Source organism: Pieris napi, chromosome 2 (assembly GCF_905475465.1).
Source record: "Pieris napi chromosome 2, ilPieNapi1.2, whole genome shotgun sequence".
Lineage (NCBI taxonomy): Eukaryota > Metazoa > Arthropoda > Insecta > Lepidoptera > Pieridae > Pieris > Pieris napi.
This window is the reverse complement of record NC_062235.1, coordinates 3,535,345-3,549,585: the sequence shown is the minus strand read 5'-3', so window position 1 is coordinate 3,549,585 and position 14,241 is coordinate 3,535,345. Positions and strand designations below refer to the sequence as shown.

Genomic DNA, 14,241 nt, shown 5'->3' with positions numbered 1-14,241 from the left:
GTTTCAAAAAGTTTTATTCGACATCTCAAATTACTAGTTTATCTATTATTAGTGGGTGAATTTTCTAATTGTCACTGAATCTATTCTTTGTTAATTCCCGCCGCGTATCTTCAGTTTCAATAAGTTTACGTCGCAACCTTTTCATTATAGCTTTGTTTCTATTCTGTAAAAAAAACATTTGTATATTTAAATTAGTAGACAAAATACTCCGCTGATGGAGACTCAAAGCGAACAGAGAAAATAAATAGATATGCATTGTAAAAATATTTAGGTCGCATGACAAGGTGCGGAAAAATACGCTTCAATCTTCAAACAGTATTGATCGAAATCACCACAAGATTTGAAGAATATAATGTGCAAAGGACGACCAATGTTCGTTTAATCATATATTGGAGAAGGCTCTTTGCCTACTCCAATATTAAGTTTTGGGAATTTACGAATGAGGGACTTGTAGGAGATTTATTTTATATACCATTAGAGAGCTACACTCTCTTTCTATAGCGACACATTCATCTTCTATGGCTGCCGCGGCTTTCGTTTGCTGTTCGTTTTTTTCTAAAATCTTTACCATTTTCTGACGCACTATTTCTTTTTCTTCTACTTCTTTCTGTTTCAAGTGTTCTCTTTTTACGGCTGACATTGCTCTTTCTGTGGTGTATATTACCAATTAAAAAATCCATTGGGTTTTATTACGTATGAAAGTTCTTGTGTGCTTTACAACAATTTTTTTTTTCTACAAATGGAATTTTGTGAAACAATTGCAGGCATTTGAACTTTGAATCTAATTGAATTTAGAATTTCTAGTATATTAGCTCAAAATGCTTTTTTTTAGGTAGGTACAAAGTTGAATACAAACCTTTGTTGAATAAAATATCATAAGATTTTTTATGTTTATCTAAATTAGATAGGTGAACTTCAATCTTCGCCTCTTCGGACTTCGCACACACGTTGATTATTGCTTTCTGATACTTCAGTTGAGATAGTTCACTACTCAATTCCTGTTTTATGTTTCAATTTAATTGTTATAAAAAAATATATATTTTGAAATTGAAAAATTAAGTTTAGGGTGAGTTAGCGATTACTCAAGTTAGCTTACAGTTATTTGGGAATGAGAAAATTCGTATGTAATTTTCAAATTTGCCAATTCTTCTGTTAAAATATGCTCTCTCGTCCGTAAAGAGTTTACCTTTCTCTCCAGTTTAAAATTTTGTTGACTAACTAAAACATTTATATACTTGTTCAAAACATTAACGTTGCAAAAATAATAACCAAATAAAATCATAATAATTAAAATTATAAATAAACTTTTATAATTATAAGCGTACCAGAATGCAGCTGCAGTTTTAATTCTATTATTTTATCATCCAGTGCCATTATTGTTTGATTATTTGTTATTTCTAAGATGAGATGTTATTAACGAAATCTATTACGTTCAAAGTCCTATGTCAAATGAACTAGAATAACGTAATATAATTACAATATTGGCAGTACTTTGCCGAAATTTTAAAATATTAAATTTTTCACTATCTTTTTTTTTAGTGTCGAATTGCCGCCAATTGTTGCTTTTTTTTAAGATTTTATGGTCTGGTATAGTGTAGTCGTAGGGCTAAAATAGTTGATAGGTGTGTAATATTATTTCTATACTCTATAGCATAGTCCATAGACGTTCACTTACTTAACATTCTGTTGTCGTACGTCACTGTCAATTTTGTACTGGCTTCCGAATTTCGGCCATCAATCAAGTAAATCGACGCGAGCGTGTTGCGTGCATTTTTCATCTTAATTCTTAACCCATATAACTTAAAGAAAGTTCTTGATCTTTGGCCAAGAAGTATATTGCCGCAAATATAAATATTCAACAACCATGTAGAAGTGATATCAAAGAAGCGTAGATAAACTCTGTACAGTTCCAATGTGTAAGTCTGCCAAAATGGTTTCAAACAGCACACGGGTGATTCAAGTCACCAATATAGCGCCACAAGCTACTAAAGACCAGATGCAAACTTTGTTTGGCTACTTAGGGAAGATCGATGACATACGGCTGTATCCAACAATAAGAGACGTGTCGTGTCCAGTGCAATCGCGAATATGTTACGTCAAATATTACGATGCGACAACCGTGAACGTTGCTCAGCACATGACCAACACCGTGTTCATCGACAGGGCTCTGATCGTTATACCCTTGCCATCAGGGGAAATTCCAGACGAACATAAAGCTTTAGAAATGTCAAGTAATGGTACACTTGTGCCTGGCTTGAATACTGTAGAACCTCGCCTACCAGCACATGTAGTAAATTCTCTGGAAGGAGTACCACCAAATCAAGTAATACAAACTTATGATCCAAAAATTGCTGAAGCAGGTTTGCCACCTTATCCTCCTATACCGGCTCTTTATGATTCTAGAAGGATTGAAGAGATACGGAGAACAATTATGGTAGCATTTGTAGGGGAGTTAACTAGTCAGCAGTTAATTGACTATTTCGGTCAGGCGGGAGAAGTTTCTTACCTGCGTTTCTGCGAAAGAGAAAATGATCCAACTAAGTTTGCATTGATTGAAATGGCTGAGCAAGAAAGTATAATAAAAGCATTACAATATAATGATACTACGATAGAAGGTCAGATGATAAAGGTAAGAAAAATTTAATCTTTTTTTTTAAACTATTATTGTACACATTAATAGTTTTAAAAACATAAAGTGTAATTTATTATATGCTTTTGTGTAAAAGATAATAACATTTAAATTCTATAAGGTTCATCATTCAACACAAGCTATTTGTAAACCTCAAACAAAGAGCAATGAAGCAGCGCAACGGGAGATAGAGGAAGCCATGTGCAGAGTTAAGGAAGCTCAGAATTTTATTTCAGCAGCCATTGATCCAGTCATAGGATTACTGTCTAAGGATAAAAGAAGGTACCCCTTGTTTATTTTTAGACTTTCTGCATATCAAAGTTTTATAATGCTGCTGTTATAACCAGAATCAAGTCAATAAACCTCAAGCATATGGTAAAGGCCCTATTATTTTTTAACTTAGAACAACGAGAATTAACTATATTGCACAATAAATTACTGCAATTTCATATATCATGTTTTATTGTTTGTCCCTTGTTTAGATTCTTCATGAGTAAATTTGGCTTGGTTTTGTTTGGGCGGCTAATTTTTCATATCCAACGGCAATATTGCCTAAATTGCAAGGAAATAAGGATAACAATAGGAGTAATTTATCAGTAAAGGTAGCAACAGACTTGCAACACAATATGTAATATGTTTGTGGCGATCTTGTTACATTGCAGAGTAGCATAAGATGCAGCGAATGCGTGTTAGCTCAGCTCAATCGTGCTCCACATTTATTCTCGAAATGTACAGCATAGAGGTAATGTCTGCCCTTCCTTTTTAATTTATTTTTAATCCTGTCCTTAGCAATAAGACAAGTTAATAGAGTTATTAGTCCTACATTTGCCTATAATTACTTGTCTCATTGCACTAGATCATTGCGAGTCAGTTGCTGTCTTTATTCGTTTGCATTTATAATCTACAAAAAGGGTTAGTAGTAAACTCAATTTAGTTTTATAAAATCTTACCCAATCTCCTATGTACAATATCAACATCACTCAGGTTTGTACTATCAATTATTATTTTCATTAACAGTATCAACTAATGTAATAAGGTAAGTAACTAGCAGCAAAATAAGATCTGCAGAGTTTGGTGTTGCAAGTAAAGGATAGTAAAGTACTAAAACTTATACAACAATGATCTTCACTCATAATGTATGGATTTAAAAAAAAACTATTGTTACCAGACCATAAAATCTTCAAAAAAAACTATTTTCAATTGTTTTCTCAAAGTAATCTTAAATGTACCGGTTTTGATAGGCTATGTTCACTTTATACAGTGCCATTTCTATATTTTTACTTTGCTAATAAGATAAAAGTGTTAGTTTTGTTTAAGATAAAGAAAAAGGAGATAAAGGTGATCAGTTACATTCATAATGGACATCTGGTAAATTTGAATAAAAATTATGCATTTGATGTGAGATAATTTCTATTATTGGTGTCCATGAACAGTAATCACTTAACATGCAGTAGCTCTATGGGCTATATATTTAAAATCTATAAAAAAATATTTATGACAAGTTCGAGGTTCTACTCGTACAATCACTATTTATTATATAAGGGAGTTTGTAACAGGACTCGGTCTCGTTCTCGATCCCGCCGCCGTTCCCGGTCCCGGTCCCGGAGATCCCGGTCTCGACACCGCGGGAAGAGGTCTCGCTCGCGATCCAGACATCGTTCCCGCCGATCGCGATCAAGAAATAGGCATCGTTCTAGGTATATTAAGTATTATTAGTCTAATACTGTTCAGTATTTATAAACAGTGATCTATTATATGAATCACGATGATTTATATCTGTATCTATAATTCTGTAAATGTCATATTAGATGGGGCAAAAATGCTAATAACATACAAATAATTATATTTATTTCCACCATACATACTCGGGTCCTAAACGGACTAATAGATAATTTTCGATATTTTGAGCCACAAGTCATAATTTGTCCCCAAATTTATGGAAAGTTCTTCTACAAAGATACACAGACACTTATACAAATCTTATTTTAACTATTTCCAGGTCTCGTTCTCATCGTCGAAGTTCCAGACGCTCACGATCGCGGTCGCGGCATCGCAGCTCTAAATCGAAACGTGATCGTTCTCGTGAACGTGACCGTGATCGCAAAGACAAGAAAGATTCTGACAAAGATAAGGAAAAGCGGGAAGAATCTAAATCAATACCAAAGGAAGAGACAAAAGAACCAGAGACAAAGGTTGTAACCATTGAGCCTGAAACTAACGGAACTTCCGAATCCAAATCAAAGGCTTCTACGCCGGTCGAAGAGAAAACTAAGCCGGAACCGGAACCAGATAAAAAAGTTAAAGAGAGGTCTCCTTCAAAAAAGAGGGAAAGATCTCGATCCAGAGATAGAAAACGTGAACGTTCCCGTTCAAAGCGACGGTCTCGTTCGAAGTCTCGAAGAAAGCGCTCCAGATCCCGCAGGAGATCACGATCCAAAGATAAAAAGAGATCGCGCTCGAGAGAACGGAAAAGGTCTAGGTCGCGTAAACGATCCCGATCTAGGGATAGGAAAAGGACTCGATCCAGAGATAGGAAGAGAACTAGGTCCAGAGATCGAAAAAAATCTAAGTCCAGGGATAGGAAACGCTCGATTTCTCGCAGTTGTCGATCTAAGAGTCGCTCAGTCAGAGACTCGAAGACATCGCACGACAGAAAATCTAGAGATAAGACTCCCAATCTCACCCCGGTGATTGAGGAGACGAATGCTTCCATGGCCGAACGGTCGCCAGATTTAGGGGATGAAAAGAATTCACCAGATAACATGGACATTTCCAATTCGCCTTAGATATTAAGTTACCGATGACAAAGTTGAAGAAAGTCTTGTTTTTTACCTGCTGTTTGTATAATTTGCTTTCATTTTTCCAACTGTACATGAATGGTGATTTGTCATGTATTTTAACAAATAAATCAAATTTTAAAAAGTGTTAGTTTTACCAAATTTTAAAAACGATTTTGTCTAAGAAATCATTTCTAATCTAGTAAAAAAGTTAAACAGAATTCGCTTATTTATGTAATTACAATATATTATCTTCATTGTCACAGATCTAGACATCTATTTTTTTAATTTGTTTAATAACAAGGTCAACTAACAGATTTGCACTTCAACTTACATATTTAAATAGATTTTGCATGATAAGGAATAGGTTCAGACCTAATTACAGGTTTGTTTTGGGTTGCTATCGAAATGCCCTTGAGATTTCTTGATTTACTTAAATTTTAACTAAAAGTCGTTTTACATTCACTTCGACATCAACTATTGTTTTCAATTCAATATTTAATTTCACGCTGTGAAATCCAAATTCATTATACTGAACTACAAAGATAAAATGATATCGGGAGAATTCGAGGTAAGCGTTTTCATAATAATGATTTAGATTCGATTATATACATTTGCATTACGTGCAATTTTCAGCTAAATATCTTAAAAATTGTTTTAGAATATTCATCGCATTATAGCAGTATACTATCACTTCTTAAAGCCTGTTAGTTTAAAACCACACATACAATATAAAGTTGAGTTATCCAAGTTAAAAGATATTTTAGACGCAGTCAATTATAAGGAGTGGCTTTTGAAAGGCTCCCGAAGATGGTTGCCAAACGGGGAAGCACCTTTCCCCGGTTACTGCAGGGCTCCGGGAAATGAAAAATGTCTACCAGTTTTATGTAATTGTGAGAAATTGACTGAAATATGGAAGAAAATGAAAAAGGAAGGCGGAATAAAACCCAAGCATAAATAATATTTCTTTACAGAGGTCATAAATAAGTATAAGTTGTTTTGATACTACAAAAACTTTATGATATTTATTGTAGAGAGTAAAATACACAGACACTTATACAAATCTTAATTTTAGACAATTCAAAACGGCAACACATCAAGCATAGCATACTTCCAGGTCCATTGTCTCGCGAGGGCTTCGAACTTTGGTCGATCTTGTACGTACATCTCCCCTAGTTCCGGCTCCATACAAACCTAAAATAAAATAATTAATAAAACTATGTATAAATTTGTTATAAACTAGATTAACAAAGAGAATGAAATTACACCAAATAACAGTAACACATCTGCTATGACTTCAAATAGATACATCATAGTATATATAACATCCACTCCAAATCTACTATTACTTCAGTAATCCTACTTTTGCATCATCATTACATATTAAATCAAAATTTCAAATTTAATTTATTATAAGGTTGGATTTCTGTATCTGTTTCGTGATATTTTTTTTGTATCATGATGAAACCGACATGCCCTTAGAGTTGAGGAGATGCTCACATGGATGTAAAGTGCACAGCCGAGCTTCGAACCTACGACCACAAGGAGGGCAGTTACACGGTGAAGCATTCAGCCCAATTTTTTCAACAACTGATCCTACTTTAAGATAAACTTTGTTTGTTTGTTGTTGATTACTACCTACTAATAAAAAAAATGTCTTTATTCATTATAATTGTACATTACAATGTGTAAGATTGGGGAATCCTTTTAAGTAAATAATACCCGATCCCCAGGGTCCCCAGTTCTTCTATGAAAAAGTTAACATATGAATAAACATTCTTTTAAATTAAATTTGGATTTTTTTAAAACTGTTTATAATAAATTCTTCAATACGCGACGCGTAACACACGTGATTGCACGAGTGAGTTTGTGGGTGTATGTAAATTAATGAGTGAGTTTAATTAATAATATAATAATAAAACGAGTGTGTATGTTTTGTGTGTGTGTGTTTTTTTTTAAATTGTGAACGGGTAACTTTTTGTAGATGTAGTCTGCCTGCATATTGCGTCAACTAATAAAGTTCTTATTACAAACATTTTTCTTAATAATAAAAGTGTCAACTCACATTAGTATAAGGGTCTGTAAGTAAGCTCTGTATGGAGATGAGGACTTTGCTGATAGTCAAGGCCAACGACCAATTGTGGTGGACAGAGTCGATGCCCACATCACCATGACGAGACACATTTGGGTGAAGGATACGAGTTAGGAATCTCACCACTGGTGGACTCATTGGGTATCTATAAAATATTTTAACACAGTATTTAAAAAATGTATGCGTGTACTAGTGTACACACGAAAGAAGTGAAACTTCTTTATGACCTTATTTTACGGAAAATGATGTACTATATGCAACTTTACAGAAATTGGTTAGATAAAGTTTAAAAAAAGGCTTTTATTATCATAGATAGAATAGATTACAAATAATACAATTATTTCATTCTAACTTATTACTACTAAGATTATTACAGAATTTCATTCATCATTGTTATGGTTATTAATATAAACTTATACATTTTATGAACGCACTACACGGTTTTTGACATAAATAATAAATATATAAACATAATACTGCAATATTAATTAAATATAACGTGAAAAAGTTATTAAATTTTTTTCCAACGCCGATAAAGAAGTTTCACTTCAATAAGTAATTTTTTTACATTTAAGTCGGTTCTATTCCCAGATGAGGGCAAGTAATTTTTGAAAATCTTTGAATGATGAATTAATAGTGATAAAAATAACATAAAGTCTCTATCTACGATATTAAAGGTACTTTCCCTTCATGTCTCATAACTATCGGACGCCCTGTGTACAATAGCAAAAAAACTGTATTTTGCGTGTTTTTTAAATTTCCCCTAAAAAAAAACCCCAAATATTCTTTCCCCCTATTCTGCCCCTAAGTCGGTTGAGAAACCCCTAAATCTATGGCTAAATCCTCTGATCTGGCAACATGTTTCATAACTTATGTTTATTATGGAACATAAGTGATACATGTATCTTATGTTCCATAATAAACATATTTAACACTAATTATTTTACGAAATTACTTTCGCATATATCTTTCATATACAGTAGAACCTCGTTAAGTCGAACCTCGATAAGTCAAAAACCTCCAAATCTCGAAAAAATGTTTTGTTCCCTTCCCTTAAAACACCAAAACCTCCATTACTTGAAATCTTGACCCTCTGTTAATCGAAATAATCACCGAGTCCCTCCAAGCCATTTTGGTACATATTTTCACTCTATAACTCGAAAAATTAAATTTGACCTCTGTATCTCGAACATAGGAACGTTTTATTTTACAACCTTTACAACTTGATCATTTGGAATTTATTATCTCTATTGTTCGAACAAAAATAAGTTACCGACTTTAAGAACTTGCCGACAATGTGAGTACACTATTGTTTCTTAGAAAACATTTTAGGAGTATACAATAATAAATTTATGACTCATGGAAACACGTGTTTGCTTGCTTTGTGTCAAGTGTTCAATTTTGATTCCCTTTGAAATTTAGCTAAGTTTATAAGAATAAACCTCAAACTCTTTATGTCGAATCAAAATCCGCCTAAGTCGAAATCCTCCATAAGTTGAAAACTCTATAACTCGAATTTTTTGGCGTCTCCCTTGATATTCGACTTATAGAGGTTCTACTGTACATATACTTATATTATATATGAAAGATATATGCGAATACATATACTTATATAAAGTACTAGCTGGCCTGGCGAACATCGTACCGCCTAACAGTCGTTTTTTTTTTTTAATACTTATTCAGCTATTCGGGACACCGGTCTAGCTAGTAAGATAAAAAAAAAGTTTATAATACAACAAAATATACATTATGTCAAAAAATTAAAATTTACCTTCCCGGAACCCCTCCACTAACAATTGAACTTTATGATATGGTATTAAAGTTCAAATTGCCTTTAAATATTATTACGAATATTTTGTATGGGAATACAGAAAAGTGTTGTTTTTAGACTTTTTCACTAAATTTTTCTCTCCGTAAGAACCATCCTCGTACTTCAAGGAATATTATAAAAAAAGAATCAGACAAATCGGTCAAGCCGTTTTCATGTTATGTCGTGACAATGGAAAACGGGTTTCATTTTTATATATATAGATATATATACTTTCGTACTACGTGAAACTGATTTCACATACATGCCACTAATTTCGTAATGTAATTCCGGCTTTTTTGAAGGTTAGAGAGTACGGACAAAGAGACATAAATAATGAAATACTCACGAATAGGGTACTTGTACGTATAGAAAGAAGACGCCCCCCTCGTAAGGCGATCCAGCCGGTCCGGTGACGCTGGCCTGCCAGTGGCAGCACTTCATGTCCAAGGGCGTGGCTGCGATGCCTTCGGGAGAGTCGTTGCGTAACATCTAAGTAATTAAGAATTTTATTTTTGAAGTTATTCTTCTTTAGGCGCGTTATGAAAAATTGATGAGAGTGAAATTTTACGATGCGCGCACCGTTACACAAAATTATCAGAATGAAGTTGCCCACGGAAGATGCTACGGCATTGGACATAATTTAAAAACAACATTCGAATAATAATATAATTTATGTTACACTTAATGTAAGAGAATAATAATAAATATTTATTTATTTAATTTTTCAAATGTAAACTGAACTTTATTGACTATAATGACTGCTTTTCCAGTCTTTGATTATAAATTTGTATTGTAATTAATTATTTGCATGCAATCAAAAACTATTTTTAATAATGCCAAAGAAGTACATAACTTCTTACGCGCGTACATAGTACACGCACCCTTTTTTTTAAAATTAAGCTTGTGCCCTAAGTAGGAATATACCTATTCAAATCAAGATCATATCGATAGGACTTTTAGTTTACATTGCATTTAAGAAATTTTGCTGACGTGGTTAGAATAAATAGACCATCATTCCAATACTATCCAATTATATCATAATTTAAAGTCGGTTAAAAATGTTTAACGTAATAAACACGCCAAATGGCTAGAATTTCTGAGCTGAACAAATATAGAGTTTAAATTTCAGTTTTCTTGAAATCGAATATCGAATCGTAGATGGTTTAATTATTATTTACGTGCAGTAATTATTTTCATATTTGTTATATTACATGTGCCAATACCCAATTAAAAAGTCGCATAAATACCTTTATTTATCAATAAATTTTTCGAGTTTACACAATTAAAATTAATTTTAATGTGAACTAACACAAAATATGTAGATAAACAATTTTCTATAAATTTAAGTTCGACGTACTAATTGTGGGCGCCTTTGGTAAAAAATATATTTGACAACACATTCAAACTGAAAACTCAGTGGTCTAGTGGTTAGTACCCCTGACTACGAATCCATGGGTCCCGGGTTCGATCCCCGGCTGAGACGAACATCGATGTGATGAGCATTTGGTGTTATGCTTAGGTCTTGGGTGTTTAAATATGTATTTATATGTCTATCTATCTATAATATGTATGTATATCCGTTGCCTACTACCCATAACACAAGCTTCACTTAGCATGGGACTAGGCCAATTGGTGTGAATTATCTTTATAAAAAAAATAAAAAAAAACCCATAAACTAAAGAGTAAACTATATACTCTAAAGTCGATATACCTTTAATTCGCTGCGTAGTCTGTTCCACCTCCAAGCATTTTCTTCACCGCTAGGTGCGGCTTGGACACACATTTGCACTAAACAATTGCGGCAGAAACAAGACTCCACCAAAGATTGGTATTTCTGAAATAAAAATATAACAATTTCTTTGTGGTTTGTTTGCTACCAATCAATGACAATATTATTTATATTATGCTAAATTTAAATCAATAAAGTATGCATGTTTTAGTTTTAGATATAACACATACGTGAGTGCTACACATAAACGGGAATTAATTAATTTGAATCCTTCAATCATTCGTTAAATTTGTTTAATTGAAGAATAATTCGTGGCGCGGGGACTGCGGGCCGCAAAGGAGAGCTGGAGCACTGAGGCGCGCCGGCCCGTTATAACAATTAGTTATATAAAACATTAATTTAATGTAATTTTATCAATTTTTTTTCTGAAATGGATTACTTAGCTTGCGATTAAATATATCGTGTAAATTTCAAAATCATGTTATATATACATTTTCGTCATAAAATGAATTCCAAGTGTCATAAGTTAGCTATGTTTGGATTTTTTTTCTATCGAGCCAAGTTATTTAAATCGTGTATCGACCATTCACTACCATTCACACTCAACTACACCATATATTTTTTCTATTCGCCCTACTTCAAGAAACGATGACGAAAAATGGAAAGAAACAATGTACTTTTTTAGAGTTTGGCGACCGATAGGTCCTTAATATATTTTAAGCGCGCGCCTTCAATTTACGCAATAAAAACTTGCTCATTATACCAAGAAATCCACGGCGTGACTCATCCACAGAAGGCTGATCACCTACTAAAAAAAAGAATAAAAAAAGTGATTTCGAAACAGATGCAGAAATCTGTTTTAGAAGGCTCAATGATAGTAGCGCCACTGGTTTTTTAGATCTATTAATGTAATATTCGCACCCGTTGCCAATCGAAGTCAGTAAACATGGGTCTAAACAGCGGCCATCTTGCAGCTGTGAATGTGGCCCATCGTGGAAGTGGAACACGAGCACGGACCAACCTCTGCCAACGCGTACAAACACATGCGCAGGCGCAGAGCGACATGTCGTCAAGATATCGGAATATACATAGTAGCACTGTAAAGATGGTTTATTAAACTTAAAATATTTCATAAAAACATACTAAATCAAATGTTTATCAATATTAATTATTAATAAATAATACTATATTATAATAAATATCTTTTTCGTCTACAAAAATAGCAAAAATTCAAATTAGGAGCTTTCTGACAGACAAAAAATATAGAAAACATAAGTGTCAAAACTAATATGTAAATTTACCTTCTGATGGCAAATGTTCAACAATTCCCAAAGGCAAATTGTCTGGAAGACGAGGAGTACTCAAGGCTTGGAGAGTGTGAGGAAGATTAGGTGGTTGTGGTGGAGGGGCATATCCAGGGATGAATGGGTCTTTTACTGCTGACCCGGAACCGCAGCTGCCACTGCCACTGGGTCCAGAATTACTGGCTCTGCTGGCATCATCTTCTGGGCTCGTTTCACTGTCTAGTGATGTCTGAAAGATGTTTATATAAATAAACATTAGGTACTATGAGGTCTTATTTAAACTAAAACCATGGTCAAATGATTACTTTATATCTTTAACCAAGAGATTCTAAGTTAGACTACAGGTCAAATGGTATTGCATAATAAGTAAATAATAATTTTGTTTGTCCGTCCCAAACCTTCTAGTGTATTTACAAACAAACCCTCAATGATTAAATATAGATTTTAGAATTTGTAAATAAAGTTTTTAGAAAGATAGAGTTTAAAATTTTTATTATACATATTACCATGTCCATAAAATTAAGCTCAAATACATAACGGGCACAACAGAAGCACAATAAATTTAAAATTTATCACTCAACTTGAATTTAAACAATAACTCATATAAACTAAGGAAAATAATAGTAACAGTTTGAAAACAGTAGTGAACTGGACTGTGAAATTTCCAACAAGTTTACTGAAAGCTTAACAATTTTTATTATAATTACCCTGATACGCCACCAAGCTGGAATTGAGAAAGTTCTGTTGGATTTTTTCTCTGAGCTAAAAATTAAGTCAGAAGGTTCATCATTTCCAGAGTCTCCATCGTCTGTCTTTTCAGTGCAAAAGTATGAACAAGGCAAATAGGATTGGAATTCAGGAAACAAAAAAGTATGGCATGTAACACATACAGGTTCTCCAAAACTTGGCCCATAATATCCATTGCAAACAGAGCATATTGAGTTCTGAAATCAATTTAAACACTGAAAATGATTTTAGACATAAATAGTGAACTATAGAATCAGAAAAAAATATTTAAATAATATAGTGAAAATAATCTTGGGAAATATCTTAGGTATTAAAGTATACACTTACATTAAATTCAAATTCTGGTGTTCTTTCAATTGGGGAGATAGATGTTAATTTGTCATCATTCTCTTCCAGTTTTTTAACGAAACTAAGAAATTCCGCTGTAATTAGTGACATTCTGTAATTAAAGCCTATGCAATAACAAGAGCAGGGAATTAGGAGCTTCTAGTGAAATATGATTATTGTGTGTCCACAGCTAACAGTTAAAACTTCACATTTAGAGCCTAGTTTGTTTATTAGTATTTAGGTAATCGATTTTTGCTTGATTTTGCAAATTATTAAAAAAAAATTACGAGACGATACTTTTATCTCAAAATATTTACTTTTTGAGTCTGTGGTTTTAATATTTACATATATATTTAATAAACGTAAAACCACAGGCTGTCTTATAAAATAACTCTCAAAGAGTACTATACCACAGAAAAAAATGTTATACCGGGACATAAATCTACAAACACAAATTCTATTTCTTGTTCGCGAGGGACACTGTTAGTTTATTTGTGACTATTACGGTTTGCACTTTTAAATCCTTAGGCCTTAGACTTCAGAGTTCAGATGCAACTGCCAACCGGGATTCCTGATAATTAGGAATTCCTGAGGATTAGTTATAGACCAGACAGATTATAATTAAATGCAGTAGTCGTTTGACTTCAGCAAATATTTATTTGGGGGCCTCATAGCCTAGCGGTCTTATTAAGTGACAGCTAGGTGAAGGGTACCGGGTTCGAGGGCAAGTTTTAATTTAATTCTCGGCCTTTGGGAGGGTGGTGCGGTACCGGGCGAGTGCCTAAAACCGTACATGGAGGACACGGTCGAATTTCTAAAGACAAGC

At 33.4% G+C, this 14,241-nt stretch overlaps 3 protein-coding genes across 6 annotated transcripts; 1 reads left to right on the top strand and 2 right to left on the bottom strand.

Moving 5' to 3' along the window:
• Positions 1–2: 2 nt before the first annotated feature.
• Positions 3–1,598, bottom strand: LOC125063076. The gene is made up of 5 exons (XM_047669317.1): positions 1,326–1,598; positions 1,097–1,218; positions 857–998; positions 473–648; positions 3–163 (listed from the first exon to the last, which is right to left on the bottom strand). The coding sequence occupies exons 1-5, from the start codon at positions 1,372–1,374 to the stop codon at positions 65–67; spliced, it is 588 nt and encodes a 195-aa protein (XP_047525273.1). The 5' UTR covers positions 1,375–1,598; the 3' UTR covers positions 3–64.
• Positions 1,599–1,709: 111 nt separating this feature from the next.
• On the top strand, positions 1,710–5,553 carry LOC125063074 (probable splicing factor, arginine/serine-rich 7). 4 transcript variants are annotated; one of them, XM_047669314.1, is made up of 5 exons: positions 2,183–2,323; positions 2,404–2,629; positions 2,751–2,911; positions 4,186–4,326; positions 4,629–5,553. In XM_047669314.1, the coding sequence occupies exons 2-5, from the start codon at positions 2,432–2,434 to the stop codon at positions 5,413–5,415; spliced, it is 1,287 nt and encodes a 428-aa protein (XP_047525270.1). In that variant the 5' UTR covers positions 2,183–2,323; positions 2,404–2,431; the 3' UTR covers positions 5,416–5,553. The 4 variants fall into 4 exon arrangements, 3 of the variants coding, with proteins under 3 accessions (XP_047525271.1, XP_047525269.1, XP_047525270.1); XR_007119457.1 differs by lacking the exon at positions 4,629–5,553 and adding an exon at positions 3,292–3,371 and having other exon boundaries at positions 1,710–2,629; positions 4,186–4,317; XM_047669313.1 differs by having other exon boundaries at positions 1,711–2,629.
• Positions 5,554–6,421: 868 nt separating this feature from the next.
• LOC125063075 lies at positions 6,422–13,760 on the bottom strand. Its single transcript, XM_047669316.1, has 8 exons — positions 13,416–13,760; positions 13,049–13,285; positions 12,339–12,570; positions 11,959–12,134; positions 11,020–11,142; positions 9,655–9,797; positions 7,472–7,643; positions 6,422–6,600 (listed from the first exon to the last, which is right to left on the bottom strand). The coding sequence occupies exons 1-8, from the start codon at positions 13,524–13,526 to the stop codon at positions 6,487–6,489; spliced, it is 1,308 nt and encodes a 435-aa protein (XP_047525272.1). The 5' UTR covers positions 13,527–13,760; the 3' UTR covers positions 6,422–6,486.
• Between the last annotated feature and the right edge of the window lie 481 nt (positions 13,761–14,241).

Excerpts from the sequence above, each read along its gene's own strand:
- LOC125063075 (XM_047669316.1), bottom strand. The coding sequence starts at position 13,526 with ATGTCACTAATTACAGCGGAATTTCTTAGTTTCGTTAAAAAACTGGAA. Across the intron at positions 12,571-13,048 it reads CAGCTTGGTGGCGTATCAGG|ACATCACTAGACAGTGAAAC; the intron begins GTAATTATAATA and ends AACATCTTTCAG. Across the intron at positions 12,135-12,338 it reads TGAACATTTGCCATCAGAAG|TGCTACTATGTATATTCCGA; the intron begins GTAAATTTACAT and ends CCATCTTTACAG.
- LOC125063076 (XM_047669317.1), bottom strand. The coding sequence starts at position 1,374 with ATGGCACTGGATGATAAAATAATAGAATTAAAACTGCAGCTGCATTCT. Across the intron at positions 999-1,096 it reads TTTCTCATTCCCAAATAACT|GAATTGAGTAGTGAACTATC; the intron begins GTAAGCTAACTT and ends AACATAAAACAG. Across the intron at positions 649-856 it reads TGATATTTTATTCAACAAAG|AAAGAGCAATGTCAGCCGTA; the intron begins GTTTGTATTCAA and ends TATACACCACAG.
- LOC125063074 (XM_047669313.1), top strand. The coding sequence starts at position 1,913 with ATGTGTAAGTCTGCCAAAATGGTTTCAAACAGCACACGGGTGATTCAA. Across the intron at positions 2,630-2,750 it reads TAGAAGGTCAGATGATAAAG|GTTCATCATTCAACACAAGC; the intron begins GTAAGAAAAATT and ends AAATTCTATAAG. Across the intron at positions 4,327-4,628 it reads AGAAATAGGCATCGTTCTAG|GTCTCGTTCTCATCGTCGAA; the intron begins GTATATTAAGTA and ends AACTATTTCCAG.